This window comes from Equus caballus, chromosome 18, assembly GCF_041296265.1.
Source record: "Equus caballus isolate H_3958 breed thoroughbred chromosome 18, TB-T2T, whole genome shotgun sequence".
NCBI lineage: Eukaryota > Metazoa > Chordata > Mammalia > Perissodactyla > Equidae > Equus > Equus caballus.
In genome coordinates this window covers 81312911-81330408 of record NC_091701.1, presented here as the reverse complement: position 1 = coordinate 81330408, position 17498 = coordinate 81312911, and the positions used below count along the sequence as shown (strand labels likewise).

The 17498-nt window shown below is 41.4% G+C and overlaps 1 protein-coding gene across 5 annotated transcripts in view; it reads right to left on the bottom strand.

Moving 5' to 3' along the window:
* Positions 1-8564, bottom strand: part of ZDBF2 (zinc finger DBF-type containing 2) — a 30817-nt gene extending 22253 nt beyond the window's left edge. The window contains exons 1-5 of one of the 5 annotated variants that reach the window (XM_070242150.1): positions 8431-8564; positions 8099-8254; positions 7286-7452; positions 2845-2897; positions 509-613 (exon numbers count right to left, since the gene is read on the bottom strand). In XM_070242150.1, coding sequence (XP_070098251.1) covers positions 509-568 — 60 coding nt within the window. In that variant the 5' untranslated portion in view covers positions 569-613; positions 2845-2897; positions 7286-7452; positions 8099-8254; positions 8431-8564. Of the gene's footprint in view, positions 1-508; positions 614-2844; positions 2898-7285; positions 7453-8098; positions 8330-8430 lie in introns of those variants that run through there. The other 4 variants (XM_070242152.1, XM_023622488.2, XM_023622490.2 and 1 more) reach the window with 4 other exon arrangements.
* Between the last annotated feature and the right edge of the window lie 8934 nt (positions 8565-17498).

Genomic DNA, 17498 nt, shown 5'->3' with positions numbered 1-17498 from the left:
CCCCCAGCCTACCTCCACTGTAACCACATTGGCCTCCTGGTTTTTGCTGAGCATGCCAATCACCCTTCCGCCTTGGGCTCTCTGTCCTTGCTCTCTCTTCCCTCCACCTAGAAATTCTTCCCCAGAGATAAGGAAGCCTGGCTCCCACACTTCACTCAAATCTCAACTCAAACGTCTCTTCCTTAACCCAACCTGGCCATCCTACCTAAAACTACACTGCCTTTCGGATTTCATTTTCCTCATGACATGTATTACAATCTAACATATTATGCACTAATGTACACAACTATATCTTTTCCGTCTCACTGCACTATAACGTGACCTTCACGAATAAAGGGACCTTGATTTGTTCATGGTCACATCCCCAGAACCTAGAGTGTCTGTGCACTAGTGGACTCTCAGAATGATCTGTTCGATGAATGAATAAATGAATTTAATAAAATGTAAAAGAAGAGAAAGTTACAAGTAAGTCTCCTGAGATATAACCACGTGAATAGGATCTTCCTACCTGCTCCAGGTTATCATAGTGCGCACAGCAATAGCTGCAATATGCTCGTCTGTTCTGCATCTTGAATAACCAAAGCCAGACAGCTACTGTCCTTGAACGCTCAGACTGAAAAAAAGAGAAATGTCAAGATCACAACAATTCTTTACTTCCATGAGGAAAACAGCCATGATAATATCAGAGAACAGAAATTCATTCTCAAGTCCCACCCACTCTTATTTCTAATAATTATGAAAATAGACAAGGCTGCCATGAACTACTGAATCAACCAGTGAGCTGGAGTAGACATGAGAGCTACACGTCTCCTAAAAAAGCAGTTTGTTTCCAAAACTGAGGCCCAGATGACTAAATTTTTTATCAACTTTCTGATAACTTGTTAGAATTATTAGGAATTGATTCAGTATTGACGAATACAGTACTCAATTTGTAAAGACAAATTACTATTTCTAAGTTGTTACTAGAGTATATTTTCTATACTCTAACGAGGCTCACTCATTTTCCCATTATGTTTCTATACAAACCCCAGGCTACTTGAACTCTCGGTGTCATATACAACGTCTAACTCTGTCACAAGAGTAGATGCACTGCATGCATTTTCTGCTTAGTCCACAAGAGGCAGCTTTTAAAATAATTTACCCAACCAAGTTGCTAAAAATAAAAATGATAACTAATTTAGCCTCTAAAATACAAGACATTTCTCTTCCAACAGTTACATAAACCAAATAACTAAGAGGAATTTTTTCCAACTGGTGCAACGAGATTTCTCTATGAATAAAGAACCGTTTTCAAGTTTCTACCCACCCCCCAAAACACTAGAATCCTTCAACATTACATACTGCAGTGGTTCCCAAACCAGGCCGAGTAGCAAAGTTGTCGCCCTCAATTCTGACTTAGTAGACCTGAGATAGAGCCTAGAATTCACAATTTTTTTAATTCTCAAAGTAATTTTGATACACTGCCAATTTATTCACTGACACAAAGTGTACATAGTTTATGACTATTTTAAGTAACAAATACAATGCAGTTTTTTTGCTGTGTTTTGTTAGAGTGAAAACAGAATTGTGAGAAATAAGTTCATCAAATTTTTAATTCTAATTATCTTAAACATTCTTGTCTGTTGGGAAATGGATAACAGAAGGATCCTATAATATTATGAGTATTTCTGATAAGAAGATTATCCTGCAACAGAAAAAGTTTGTTCATTAAAATCAATATTTAAAAAATGAAACCACAGCCTTAAAGCCAACAAGATGAGAACAGAAAAGCTTCATCTTATCAAAATGCTCCCATAACATTTACTTATCTATTACTGTTTGTTATGAGAAACTTTGATTTCTTGTCTTCTCACACGTATGGGAAAATAATTAAACCAGCCTCTCAAATAAAGAATATATAAGAGACTACTTACTTAAAATTTGGTCTTTCTTCCATTAATTTACTCATTTATTAACCCGAAGCAACAAAATGAAACAAAGCTTTAAGTTGCATTTATAGATATGGTAATTTTCAGGCCAAGGGAACTCTAGAGTTTAAACCTAAACTCTGAAAATAGTAAAATAACAAACTTTTTAGTGCTTTACTTAAAATATAATTAAAACATTCATTAAATGAAAGGCGAAATAGGGAGCTGGCCCCGTGGCCTAGTGGTTAGGTTCGCGCGCTCGGCTGCAGGCAGCCCAGTGTTTCGTTGGTTCGAATCCTGGGCGCGGACATGGCACTGCTCATCAAACCACGCTGAGGCAGCGTCCCACATGCCACAACTAGAAGAACCCACAACGAAGAATATACAACTATGTACCGGGGGGCTTTGGGGAGAAAAAGGAAAAAATAAAAAAATCTTTAAAAAAAAAAAAGAAAGGCAAAATAAAAGTATGAGTCTAACATCAAATATCCACAAAATTTAAAGACTTTAAATTTTTTTTTATCTTTAACTCTTAAGGCCTTTAACTCCCATGGCATTATTTCTTGCCATTGCCATCGTCTCTAGTGTCATATACACACCACAATGACACAGCTACAATGAACCAGAAGCACCTGTTGGCATTGTGTAAAAGCCACATGCTAGGACCCCCCTGAAAACTCACTGAATCAAAGCCCCCTGGAGGGGAGCCAGGCACATGCATATTGTACACATTTAAAATGCTCCAAGGTGATTCTGAAATAGGTTGAACCAATAATATGTCACCATTTTTTATGTGCTAATAAAATTCTTACTTATTAAAGGGATCATTTCTTTGTGGTCTGGGATTACATTACTCTGCATGGCTGAACGGGTCTTTTTATACAAACTCTGAATTCTACTGGTACCTGATATTTTTATAAAGTAATAAATCATTTACCTTGAGCAGAAAAGAGGAGATATTTCATCAGCTACATTAGTCCCAGCAAATATCTGTAAATTAAAATAAAACAATTTTTAAAAAAGATAAGACCCATAAGTGTTTACCATTGGCCAAATAGGTACCCTCAAGTCACACTTAAGTGTGAAAAGTGACACAATTATGCTTCCAATAACAGGAGAAAAAATATTAACTTTTAAACAAGCAGCACTTTACATATTATGACTCTGAACCCTACACGACCTCCTAAGACGTTCTGGAACAGAGTAACTCTGATGGCCGTATAACCCACGGTCAAATACTCCAGGTCGATGGGTTCCGGGAACAGCAGCTATAGAAGAATGTAAGGCACTACCGTGCCTCTGGTGAGGTTAAGAACAGAGATGCTGTCAAAGCCACAATGAGCTTCATGAGAAACTTTTCAAAGGAATATTCATGTGAAATTCAATTTGGGTCCTGGACTAACCATGTAACTCTTAGCTCCCATATTAGTTTTAATAAGAAAAATACTGTCAATTCTTTATCATCTATCTATGTCAATTGACAATTAAGCCAAATTGTCAATTTTTTATCCTCCCCATTGTTGTTGGCAAAGTGTTGACCCCTATCCAGGACCACTGGTTGGCCAAAAATTCCAATCCTTGAACGCAAAAGAGCCGGGGGCACCACCGTATAATCAAGGGATAGATATTTAGCACCTACCCCGTACAGTGTTCCATGCTGGAAGCTCTGAGGGATAGAGAGAAATATAAGACAAGCTTTCCTGCTCTCAAGAATTTAAAATGGAATTGGGAAACTAATGCAAAAATACTAGGTGTTAATGGAGAAATGCCTATGCATAGATAATAAGGGCCAATGGCTTTAGTCACAAAATTCGGTTTCAGCTGGAGAGAGCAGACATGTTTCAGTGATACGGTTTCTTAACTGGACATTGGGAAATGGGTAGGATTTGCTTACACAAAGGTCAGGAAAAGATATTCCGAGTAACAAAAAAGCAAAAGTACAAGAGCAAGAAAGCACACGGTACAGTGGAGACAGCAGGACGACAGGTCCAGCCAGAGCTACGGTCTCGTCTAAGAACTGAAGGGGCAACAAAGCAAGAAAAGTAGACTGCGTTTCAACACGACAGGATTTAAAAGCAGACTAAAGAATTGAGACCACATCTTTAGGATGTGTGGAAATTTTTTGGAAAGCATTACACTCAGAGTGCTTTAAGAAAATTCTGTAACAATGGCTCTTTCCTACTTAATGATGCTTTTCACTTTTCACAGGGCAAGAAATATAACTTAGCATTCAGCATCACTTCCTAGGGTACTGAGGAATTAGCTAACACCCAAAATCCCCAAGTTCAGAGTCAGTATCCCTCAAAGCAAAGTCTTAGTCTCCTTTATGCTTATAAATCAGGAAAACACACTAATTTTTTCTTTAAAAAGTGACTTTTATTAATTTTTATTATGAAAGCAAAACATACTTATTATAGTACAATTAGAAAAATAGAGAAGTAAACAGCATAAAAATCAGCCATAATCCCTCTACCCATCGTTAACATTTCTCATACATTCTTCATTGTTCTAAATATGTTTTTACAAAAATGGAATGATTCTATACATTCTATTCTATAGCCTCCTCTCTCATTTAACCATAAATGATGAACACCTCTATATGATATATTATAATTCCAAAACAGAATGTTGAATGACTGCATCGTATTTCATCTTATCAGTGTAACATAAAAGCCCTCTTATCTGACAAGATTAAGACGCAGTAGTTGGTGAGTTAACTTTTTTTTTTTTGAGGAAGATTAGCCCTGAGCTAACTACTCCCAAATCCTCCTCTTTTTGCTGAGGAAGACTGGGCCCTGAGCTAACATCCATGCCCATCTTCCTCTACTTTATACGTGGGACGCCTACCACAGCATGGCTTGCCAAGCACTGCCATGTCCGCAACCGGGATCCGAACCAGCAAACCCTGGGCCACTGAGAAGCAGAACGCGCGCGCTTAACCGCTGCACCACCGGGCCGGCCCCATGAGTTAACTTTTTAAAAATTAGTCAATAAGATGATTTTAAGAATACATACATGCGGGGCCGGCCCCGTGGCCAAGTGGTTAAGTTTGCTTGCTCTGCTGCAGGCGGCCCAGTGTTTCGTCGGTTCGAATCCTGGGCAGGGACATGGCACCACTCACCGAGCCACGCTGAGGCAGCGTCCCACATGCCACAACTAGAAGGACCCACAACTAAGAATATACAACTATGTACCGGGGGGCTTTGGGGAGAAAAAGGAAGAAAATAAAATCTTTCAAAAAAAAAAAAGAATACATGCACGCAAAACCCTAATATTTTCTCTAACTTAAAAAATATAAATATATATATGCTTCATTTAAGGTCAAGTTAGGCTTTTTTGTTTCATCGAGGGGTTTTGGGGGATAGGACAGCTAGTTCCAAGTCATATTTTTTTTGATATTTTCATAAGCCACATCATAATTTACCCTCAGCAAGTTTCCATTTTGGTTCCTGTAAAACAGAATAAGAACCTAAAGACATTTTCAAAACTGGGAGCAGTACTAAGATGAAGGTGTAATCTCCTCAGCCTTTTACAGGCGTGGCGTCCAACTCGGCACTTCTGCAACAGCCTTTTTGTGAGTCTGAAGCATTCCATTTATTTTTCATAAAAATACTATAAAAAAATGGCAGTGCTTACACTCTTATTTCCTTGGTTTACGTAACATTTAAAACGGACTCCTGGCAGTGAAGAGAGCTCTCTGACCGCCTGAGATGACTTCAGCACAACTGTCTCAAAACAGAAACACAGCTGCGCTTTGTTTAGGACTATTTCTTGCGCACCTGAGATCTGGACCTGCTACCGAGATAAACACACTGTGGAAACGAGTTCAGAGCTGTAGTGTCCGTCTCTCAAGATGACCGCGGTGTTGAATCAGAGCTAACAGAGTCCAGAATGCCTATGGGAAACATTTTTCAGTTGACTGACAAGAGAGACACAGCTTAACATTAAACAAGACAAGACAACAGAACCGTGTTTGGTTGACTGAAGAAGTCATCTAAACTACCTGTATAGCAATTGGAGAACAATTGGGGATAAATCACAAAACAATGCCAAATGATATAAAAAGTCCATCTGAATTCACAGTCCCTTTCTTCACAACAATATGAACTAATTTTCAACTTCCCACCTTTTTAGATTATCCATCTTATGTGGGTTTACCTGTGGCGACAAGCATTATCCTGGATACATCTATTCAGTCTTAGTAAGATAATAACAGCTAACTTTTAGTGAGTACTTACGCTGGGCCAGCCCTGTGCCAACAGTTTCACATACACGATCTCATCTGAATATCAAAAAGCCCTATGAGGCTGGTGTTATGGTAACTCCCACTTTACAAATCAGGAAACTGAGGTTCAGAAAGAAGCAGTATCTTGCTCCATAACCACACACCAATACTCAGTGTAGCCAGGACCCGACCCTAGGTCAATTTGAGCAGTTTATGTTCGTAACATCTTAACTTCTATAAAACACTTCCTCTCTGTATTTTCAGGAATACTAATTGATCGTGTCAATATTAGGTGAAAACAAATAATTAGGAATTTAATTTGCTGCAGTCAACACTGTCATATATTCCAAAGAAAAGAGTAAAACTAACGTTTAGCTTATTTGCATCACTGCTCCCATTCTGAGATGAGGGCTGACGGCACCTTGGATTGGTGACATTCAAACTTAATTAGTGTGGCACACAGGAAGTGATACATTTTATATCACGACCCGGGAGACACTCGCGCGTGCGCACACACATACACACGCAGGCGCACATGCACTAACCATCCCCCCCCCACACACACACACAAAGTTTCACAAAACAATACCCTCATTACATGTAATGCATTCTGGTATTTTCTATGCTGTCTTACCTCATTTTTTTAAAAGGCCAGTTACGACCCGCTAATTTCACAATTCACTAACGGGTTGAAAGCTGCAGTTTGAAAAAAACTGCCTCAAATTATTAAGCAGAGGAAAGAATATTCTACAGAAGATGTTTGCTATCCTGAATTCAGCTTATTTCTATGCAACGTCTTGGCCACTGCACGCTGCTTTATCAGATCTTTGAGGAGTTCCTTTACTGAGGTTGACCATTGCAGGCAGAGGAAGAAAATTCTTGCCTTCCCCGCTTTGGGTCCAAATCACCGCACGTCGAGAAGGCAATGGGAAGATGTTTATGAATTGTACGGGAAAAGCCCTCAATGTATTAATTTTAAAAAGCAGATCACATTCGTACCCCATTTACGTAACACACAAACATATGTTTGTGTACCCCAAACTGTTAATAGAGACTCTCTCTTGAGGATAGGATGGCTATGGAATTTTCAGTGTTTTGTTTTTTTCTTTTTTCCTGATAGTATATAATTGATGTAAAAAGTAATTAAACATACTTCCATTCTGCGGGCAAAACCCGCCGGAGTTCCTTCAGAGGCACGATCTCGTTCTGCATTTCTCCCGCGCGCTGCCGGAACCACCGCGTCGGATAACGTTTGGAACAAGAAAGGGTCCTCTTAGGAGCGCGTCATAGCCACGGCGCAACGTGACCAGATTCACACAACTGTTGCACGACGACAGTAACATGATGGTTAACGCAAAAATCCAACATTTCCGAAATCAATTCTAACCGCCAGGGGCCAGTAAAGGCCCGGGTGTGGGGGCAGCCGGCAGGGCGCGGGCACCGGGAAGGCGGTGTGTGGACAGGTGGCCCCGGCCCCACAGGTGCCCCGAAGTCCCGGCCCGCGAGACCCCGACCCAGTGCCCTGAGCGCCGGCAGCCTCCGCGCACCCCGACCCCAGCCGGGACGCCCGCCCCGCGCGGAGGGCGGAAGGGAGCGCGGACGCGGAGCCCAGGACCGCCGGGCGCCCGCAGAGGAGGAGGAGGGGGATGGAGGAGGAGGAGGAGGAAGAGGGGGATGGAGGAAAAGGGGGATGGAGGAGGAAGAGGAGGAGGAGGAAGAGGGGGATGGAGGAGGAAGAGGAGGAAGAGGGGGATGGAGGAGAAGGAGGAGGAAGAGGGGGATGGAAGATGGAGATGGAGGAGGAGGAGGAAGAGGGGGATGGAGGAGAAGGAGGAAGAGGAGGGAGGTGGAGGAGGAGGATGGAGGAGGAGGAAGATGGAGGAGAAGGAAGATGGAGGAGGAGGAGGGCGCGGGGCGCAGGCAGCACCCCGCCTCCGGCCCGCCCCGCGCCGCGCCGCGCCCTCACCTCCGCGGGAGCCGGACGCTTCCTCCGACTCGGATTCCCCCGCCCGGAGCGCGCCCGCCGCCGGCGACAGCGACCGGAGCCGGAGCGCCCTTCGCAGGACCCGCCCGAGGCACGACTCGGCCCGGGAAACCTGCCCGGGAAGGTGGCGCGGCGGCCCTGATGGAGGTTTGACGTCAGGGAAGGTGCGAAAACAGGGCCCCTCTGACGCAGGAGCCGGCCCGCGCCGCCCCCGCCGCCGGAGCCCTTGCCCCCGCCGCCCGGCCCCCTCCCGGGACCCCGCCGCGCGCGCTTCCTCGGGGGCAGGGCCCCGCTCCCGAGCCTGGGAAGCTGACCTGCTCCGGCCGAGCGCCCGGGCCGCGGCGCAGTTAGGACAGACCCCGAGGTTCCGGATTTGGGGGCCCGCACAGAAACTGCTTGCGGATTCAGAGCAGGCTGGGACTGCCGAGCGCAGCCGGGTCGTGTGCCCCGCAGGGAGCTGCTCGCCAGCGCTCACTCTGTAGGCCAGGCCCGGGGCTAGAGTTTCTGCAGGTCCTCCTGCCTTCCTCCCCAGGGCTCCCTTTATAGGATCTAGGATGAGTCCTCTTATTATCGCCCTTTGACAAACGAGAAAACTGAGGCTCAAGGAGGTTAGCTATTCAAAGACCTGCGCTGCACGAGAAAGGCTACAAATATTAACCAAAATCCGCTGTCATTTCGATGATATTCACTACTTCCCACTAGGAGTGCAGTGGTACGCCAAACAGCTTGGTGTAATGGAGGACGCGAGCCTACATCAGTCCCTACTGCATGTGTCATTGTGATCTGTGACAAGGGCGTAATCATACCTCAGAAGGAGAGGCCTCGATCTCAGAGCTTATGTCTTGTGCAAAAATAATGTGAGAATGCCTCCTTTGCCCTTTAGCTGTTGCTATGATTATCATTGCTCTTTTCTGAGGAGCTTGTGACTTTGCCCCCCCCTTTTAAATTTGGCCGTTACTTTTGCATCCATGGTTTTCATTCTTTGTGTATTTCTCAGCTCTTGCCTCCCCCACTATATCTTTCTCCCACTTAAACCTGGGTGTTGCAGTTATTTGGTTTATAACCTCCTTTAGATGTTTTTTAACACCCCAAAAAGTACTGATTTCTTTTAAAGCAAGCTCTTTCCACCTTCCAACCTTGAAATTGGTGAAAGAAAACCCATTATACATTAACCCAGCCGCCATGACAATGCATTTCACAGATACATTTTCCACACTTTAATGTCTCTGAAATCAGCTTGCGTCTTACAAACTGGCCTGGTATTATTGGCCAGGTGGCCGTATTAACCTAGTTGTCCTTGCCTTGCCCTATGGAAAATTGGATGTAGCTCTTCACACTGTCCTTATTTAAGTGCCGTGCTTATTAAAACACACAACCCTAAGATGAGGCAATTAACTGTCATCCGAGGCTCTCAAACTTGAGGAACTTTTTCCTAGGAAAAGAGGGAAGATTTTCCTAGGACCAAAAAGAGGTTCCTCCAGCACTTAGAAAAGAGAGATGTGGATAAGCTAAAAGCAATGAGACTCAGGGGAGCCGAGTTACTCACCAAGTACATTCGTTCTTAGTTCATTTTGGAACCATATATCTGAACAGTTAAATAATAAGCCTACCCTCCCCCCAAAAAAGTGAAATGACTTAGTTACTATTCCTGAAGACATGGTTAGTCAATTTCAACCCCTCTGAGTTTTAGTTGAAAAATCATTGAAGAAGGAAAATGAGTCCTGGATGTTACCTGGAAACCATCCATTGACCTCTTCTGCTTAGATCCAGAAAGTGCCCACATCAAAGCTTGCAGAATCGGATCAGCTGCTCGGAAAACAGTCCTGGATGCACCACTGGACCAATCTTCCAAGACTTGACGCATCACCAACGCTCTTGGTGCACAGAAGACAATACTGTATGGAAAACCACAGTCGTCCACAACTAATTCAGGAAGTGATTTACAGAAGTTGGCTTCTGAATGTGAAGAAATTTTGGAACGCCTTAACTGATTTTACTTATATTCCCCTTTTTATGCATGCACAAGGGTGATACATAATAAATGATCTGTATCTAAATCTGAAAGAGTTCTTTCACTCAGGAGGAAATAAAATTACTGAATTACAAGAAATCACTACATTTGGTTTAGTTGGCGGCATTTTTTTCCCAACATGATACTATCATATAAAATTAGAGGAAGCGGCAGCCTGTGTCGGATTAGCAGTCCTTCCCGACCAGGTTTCTGTCTAGTGGCAGTGGGTGCTTTTTTGGCAGAGCTTAATTATCTATATGATTAAGCTCTGAAAGCTTGTAATTTCTCCCAAGCCTTTACTAACCCATTATAAATCTAAACCCATTCATTCAGCAAATATTTATTTAAAGGACCCTAGGAATCAAAGTTAGGTTTGTATGTACCCCATTCCTTCCCCAGGAAGAAAAAGGTCCCATGTCTGTGTTATTTCACATTCTTCTTTCTTCTAAGGAGGAATTAAACCTGCTCTTTTAGGTCCAGAAGTCATTCCAATACTGCCTATATTTTGTAAGCTGTTTAAGCTAACATTGGGCTGGTGTCTTAAAGAAAAAGGCTTGAGGGAAAGCCTCGATCTCATTCCTGAGTCATAAAAGAACTTAGATTCCATCAATGCAGAGTTTGGATTATCTTTCCCTGAAATTCTAGTAGTGTGCATCTCTACCTACTCACAGGCAGGTGAGATAGCTAGGAAGCTTTGCCCATTAGCCTGGTATTTCACCTCTTTAAAGACTATAATATCATCTTTAAGGGAAAAGGATCCACCCATATGTCCCATGCAAAACATAATTTAAAAATTAATGGGAATGTTCACAGAATATCTCCATTTTGTCTTGTCCTTGACTCCTCCCTGTAAGGTAGTCCCCATCCTTCATAAAACTTGCATTCGAAACGGGAGGGAAGGACACAGTGCTAATGTCTTCATCTTGCTGATCATTAGAACAAGAAGGAACAAAGAGGTTTATGAGAAAGGAATGCAAGTTAAAGTATATAGCTGAAAGCTGAGAGGTATGGCACGGACATAGGGAGGGTGGCAGTGTAAGTGTGGGGACGAGATGCAGGGGGAGCTTGTACAAATGAGTTAAATCCTCAGCCATCATGTAGGAATTTAATATGCAATGTCTAAAGTCGGCAAATCACTAAATAGCAATATAAGCCTATTTTTAATTAAACATACAGATGATCTACCAGAACTGAAGACAATATATATATAAATTTTTTAATGGCTGCTTCTGCTCCTCTGGAGTAGATGTGGGCAAAGGAGTGGCATTGGGCCAGGCGACTAAAACTCTAATCTCATAGTGTTTTCCCTTCATGATGTAAAATCATGCACAACGAGATTCAGCTTCTCTGTCATCACCTTCCCATCCTATGCTCCCTTCAATGGATCAGACCAGCTCCGCGGCTACACCTGTGATCCCCTTTGTACGAACACCTGGCTGGAATATGGTCTGACCTAGTTCGTTTCTTTACCAATTCTTACTGGAGTCTACTCCTTTCCCTTTTTATTTCTCTCCTTCCCTTCTTTTGCTTACACCTGTCCACTCTTTTTCTTTTCTTTTCTTTTTTCTTGCTAGCAGAGACACAATCTGTAGCCCTCAAAGATAGTGCTTTTAACTTCTGGCGACAATCAGGATGGAAAATGTGGGTAACCTGACACTTGTCCTTCCTTTAATTCAAAAGGGACTTCAAAATTTGTGTCCTCTGGAGATTTAACTTCAACAAAATAATTACTACTGCCTTTTTGTATGGTGAAATCATCAACATGAGAAACGTATTTTTCTATTTAAAATATTAGCTAAGTTAACATTTAAACTAAAGAACAGCAGACAGTGAAGAAATAAAGTTTTGGCGATGGACTCTGGAGCAGAAGCCTGACCCAGAGACTCTGGGAGAAGAGAGTACGAGGATGAAAACTCAGCACCCTCAGAAACACCATCTGTGGGTATTTGCTACTGACTGGACCTCAGAATCCCCCTAAGTGAGCATGCCATGAGAAACACACTGGAGTCACAGCTGGATTCATTTTCTAAGAAACCGAGGGGCTGCTGCCCGCCTGAACCTGGGCCCACCTGAACAAGTTTAGTCCAAACCACCACCAGCCTGAGAGCAGACAGACCATCCTTGCCTGATAGCCTTGTGTGGGACTTCCCAGCACCGAAGTAGATAAGCCAGGGTGCAGAAGACATACTGGCTTTTCAGAAAGAATTGTGGCTCCCTGTGGGAGAGCACCTCACCTGGCCCAGGAGCTCACAGCTGAAGGTCACCTCACCTCCTGCTCAAGCTGTTACTCAAAATTATCCCTTGGACGTGTGGAATTAAAACAAAAGATAGAAGACGCCTAAAAGAAAAGAAAAAATGGACTCCGTGTGGCTAACTGGGACCTAAAACAAGACAGAGTCCAGCAGCCGTGCCAGGATGGACGTGCGGTCCTACTGTTCTCAGAAAAAACACAACTTGTACCTGAAACCGAGCATTTCTTCCTGACGGGCGGCCAGAAGCCTGACAGAGGTGATTTTAGAACACCAGTCTCTGTAGGGGAACCGGCGAGTCGGAGGGCTTTCAACAATCCCTGTGGCCTATGGTGTTTGCCTTATAAGCCCTGCCCTTCCACGCCCTCCCTGGAGCGTACTTCCGATTGGTTTTGGAGGCTGTCTCCTCAGCTTGCAAACTGTATGAGCAATAAAGCTTTCCTAACTAAATTCTTGTATTCCAGATATTTTTGCTGACATTCTTGGGTGTCAGAAGTGGGATCTGAAGTGACGTTCGCCCCACCACCCTGAGGACCTTTTCCTGCACTGTCCAGAACCAATGCATCAGCACCTGCAAGAGCCCCTCAAGCTCTTTTAGTGCTCAGTTGCTCCTTTATGGTGTTGAGAGACCTGCAGGTAAGTCCTCTGGGATCCAAGACCTTCCGTGCTTTCAGGCAGAGGCCTTGGAGAGCTTTTTGCCTGAGGGCTTTAGTCCTTCACTAAAGGTTTAGGGAGTCTGCTCTGGTTGTCTGGACACCTTCACTAAAGGTTCAGGGCAAGAGGAGAGTCCAGTCTGGTTGTCTGGACGCCCAGCACTCGTTCCTGTTTCTTGTCACAGCAAGATAAAGTTTTCAGCTGGAAGTTGCCACTCAGAAAGATGAAGTTCACTCAAGCTCAACGTGGGAGGTCTGTGTTCAAGGACAGCCTCTGCTGATCAGCTGCCCTCTGCTGCCCCAGCTGGGTTTATGTTTAAGAATTATGGCCCTGGGTCCTGCAAATATCTTGGTCTCTGGACTAAGATCACCAGGGATAATTTAAAATCACATGGGCCGTTGAAGGAACATTCCAGTTAGATGACATCATTTACGAAGTGCAGTTAAAAGCAAAGGCTTCAAAATTCCAAATTAGCCCCATTGAAAGTTTTGTTGCAAGAAACCTAGTGAAAAATGAAGAGATAAGAGGCACCTAAAAGAAAAGACTATACGAAAATCTGTTAAGTTAATGGCTTTACAGACATTCACATATCTATCTTTGAAGGAAGACCCCTGCATGGGCTCCTTCCAGAGTTAACGAGACTCTGAGAGGTTTTCTGGTGAACAGCTACATTCCATCTGCCAGAAACCAAATTTGGATTCAACTATTCCTTCATAACTAGTGAGCTTTGTATTACTTACTCTACTTAATCCATGGCAGTAATTTTAAAACAATAGCTATGGGGTCTCTACGTATGTATGTCTATATATGTATGTTATATATATGATCATTTTCACCTCCAGATGGCATAATTTCTAAGAGTTCTATTGAACTGTCTTAAAGTAAGTGCTTATATAAATTATTTCTAAATATAATAAAAATTAACCCAAATGGGGCCAGCCTCAGCGGTCTAGTGGTTAAGTTTGGTGCCCTCCTCTTTGGTGGCCCAGGTTCGGTTCCCAGGCACAGACCCACACCGCTTTGTTAGTGGCTATGCTGTGCTGACGGCTCACATACTGAAAAATAGAGGAAGATTGGCAAGGAATTTAGCTCAGGGAGAGTCTTCCTCAGAAGAAAAAAAATTAACCCAAGTGAATTTCAGCATCATGTAATCTGGGAAAATATTCAATATTAAAGCTAACTTGTTTGTCGTCTTTAGAGTTATAAACATTAAATATAAAACTTTTGTTCTACAGAGGTTTACCAAAAGCCAAACAAATTCATGTTACCTCTTTTACAAAATCTGGCAGCAAAAATTGATGGCTAACTATGTCTAATATCTCATGAAATTTTTGTAGGTAATATAATTATTAGAAACAAGTAAACTAAACAAGTATAAATAACATTAAACAGCTTTTAGGTGAACTTTTTAACAATAATTTTGTGTTACGGTACTTAAAAATAACTTCAAAACCTTTTGGTAACTTGAAACCTTAGACTTTTGCTAAATTAAATTAAATAGAAATTTATTGAATATCTGGATAATTTCTAAATAAGATAAAATATTAGGCATTAATTACTAAATATAGGTTTGTTTAATTTTGGCTTCTTACTACAAAAAAGTTAAAATATTTGGGTTTATTAATAAATAAGTTTTGTGCCATGCTGAGAAATTTTCTATGAGAAAGCATGTGTTTTTAGAAAGTATTTTATAAGTCTACCATCCACAGCATGAAAAGACAGTTGATCATAGCTTGCTGCTTAGTTTTCACTAAAAATTAAGGTTTCTATGGGTTAAGAATTCTAATTATTATATGTGATTACAGCTACTAAAATTTAATAAGGGGAACATTTCTGTACTTAAGGAAAGTTAGATGCATGCTTTTAGTAAAGAACATATAAGGAATGGGGATATTTTTATTTGTTTGTTTTGTTAAAAAAGTAAACTTGTCTTAAAATACTAGGAAAAAAGAAAGGCATGGGATAAATTCTGAACATAAAAAAGAAAATTATAACAGGTTTGTGGAAGGAAAACCCTGAGAAAACAGTTTTATGTGTGGTCTTGGTGGCTTAGATTAAAATAAATTTAATTAAATAAATGTTTTAAAATCATAAGTAAGCTGGTGCAAAATTAGAATTTGGTTTTCTCTCAAAAGGGTAATTTCCTTGAACTTTTAGTCTGCTCTAGATAAATAGATTTGAAAGGCTTTTTTTTACTTTTGTGTAGTCTACCAAAAAGGCAGGGACTTTATGTTTTATCAGAATAAATTTCCTATATTGTTTTTATCAGGTCTTTAATCACAAAAGCTAAGGTTTTTCTTACAACTATTTAAATCTCTGTATTTACCCAAAAATCTTTGATTGTCACCATGATTAAAGGGATAGCTAGGTATTGTTTCACAATGACCTATGATCCTATTTGACCAAGTGTTCTAAAACCTTTTGATATTTTTGACAAACTTCCCAAAATTCAACTTCAAAATAAAGTCTTCCTTTTGACCTGAAAACAACTTTGAAAATTTCTAGCAGATCCCGGGGACTTCTCAAAAAATTTGTTGTCTTCTTATAAAAAGGGATGTATTAAACCAATTAGGTTTACTTGGTAGTTGAATTGCATGGGAAGCATTGTCAATAGGTGATGCTCAGCCTCCCTTATAGACATCCTTGAATGCATATCTGTTATCAATATAATGTTTTAAGAAGTATATGACCTTTTCCAAGTTTCTAATATGTCCTGGTATAATGTTATATTTGTAATTCTAGTTATTATCTTAAAATGTCATATGTCACAGAAATAACCAAATTTCTTCAGCATTTACATTATAATGTTAAATCTTTTGTCATTCACAAATAGCTATTCTTTTATTCCAATGCTTTTACAGATGTGTTTTATCTTCAGAGAGACTCATGGAGAGGACTCTGACACTTACTCTAGAATATAGACGTTCAGATAGTAAAACAGAAATAGGTAAGAAATTACTGAATTCTAACAGAGAAACTGGTGGCTTTAAAAAAACCTGCTAACAAGAGATCAAGAACAAATATTAATTACATAAGGATGGAGGATGCTCTAAAGTTTTGTTTTTCCAGATTTAAAGAAATCTTTTCTCTTAATCTATTAATAATTTGGTAGGATAGATCTTTATGAACAAGGATGAAACATTTACTTTTTCTCCCTATCTGATCCCTCCAGAATTCAGAAACTCTCAGTGAGTATTCTTATTTTCACTTGTATAAATAATCAGGCCAAATTTTTAATATAAACAAATTAGTTTTACTATAATTATCTTTGGTAAAAAAAAAAATGATGAGGGTAATTGTGGAGAGAAAAATTATGTTACGTCTTTGTAGATATTGAATTCTAGTCCTGTTAATTGTCTTTGAGGTTTCATTATACACCTATAGACTGGGCTCCCCTGGCCTAAGGTATTGCCTTTGGTCAGGCCGACAGTTCACAATGTCCTCTTTGGAGAACATGAGCTGATCCCGCGTGGGATGACCACTAGCAGATCAATGTCTGTTGGTACACACCCTTCTGTCAATCTCTTGTTGTCTTATGGTAGTATGACCAGCTACTGTAAGTCTCTTAAGGTCTTATGCTCCAGCCTATCAACAAGTTAAAGAAGGTGTCCCAGATACCAATTTAAAGGATCCTATTGATCACAGTCTAGAGCCTGGTGACTGGGTATCTGGAAACATCATCAGAGGAAGGCAGCCCTTGAGCCCCATTGGAAAGGGCCTTACCACCTCCTTCAGATGACTGGAAATCCGCTCTGATCTCAGACATCAAAAAAAAAAGCCTTCTTGCAATAACAACTTCCAGGAGGAGAAGTAGCCAACATCCTTTGTAGGCAGCTGTCCCAAGACCCCAGACAAGGCCTGTATATCCATTTCCATGACTGTTTAATGTCACCATTGTGATGTTCAAATGTCACTTAAGATTTTTCTTATACTGTGTTTGTTTTTCCAGTCTACATCTGAATGGACCCCCAATAGCAATGTCTTTTTACAATAGGCTCATTTCTTTGCTACACATCAAAATCTAACTATTGGATATGTGGGCAACTCCCCCTTTCTAGTTCATCTGGGTTATCTTGGTGGATTTCTCCCTGCCAGGGCACAAACGGGAAAGCTTTGAAACAATTTATTATGATGGCTCAAATATGGCCCTGCCTAATGATAAATAAGAGACTGCCTGTATAACCTCATTCCTATTTCCCCCTTTCATGCTTTCCAGATCTTTTTAGTTGGTTACTCTGAGGTCTGGGCTCACTTTTAAGATTGGGTCTTCAGGTCCTCACATTATTGTTGGTTTTAGGACTAATCATCTTGTTATTCTTTAAAGTAATTCTGGCTTGTTTCCACAAATACCTCTGGGGAAACTCCTACCCAAATCATAATGCCCACCCTTGCAGGAACCTCCCTGAACTTCAATTCTGAGACTTAATTGACCTATACCAGGTACCTGGCTAGACCCCTGCCCTGTATG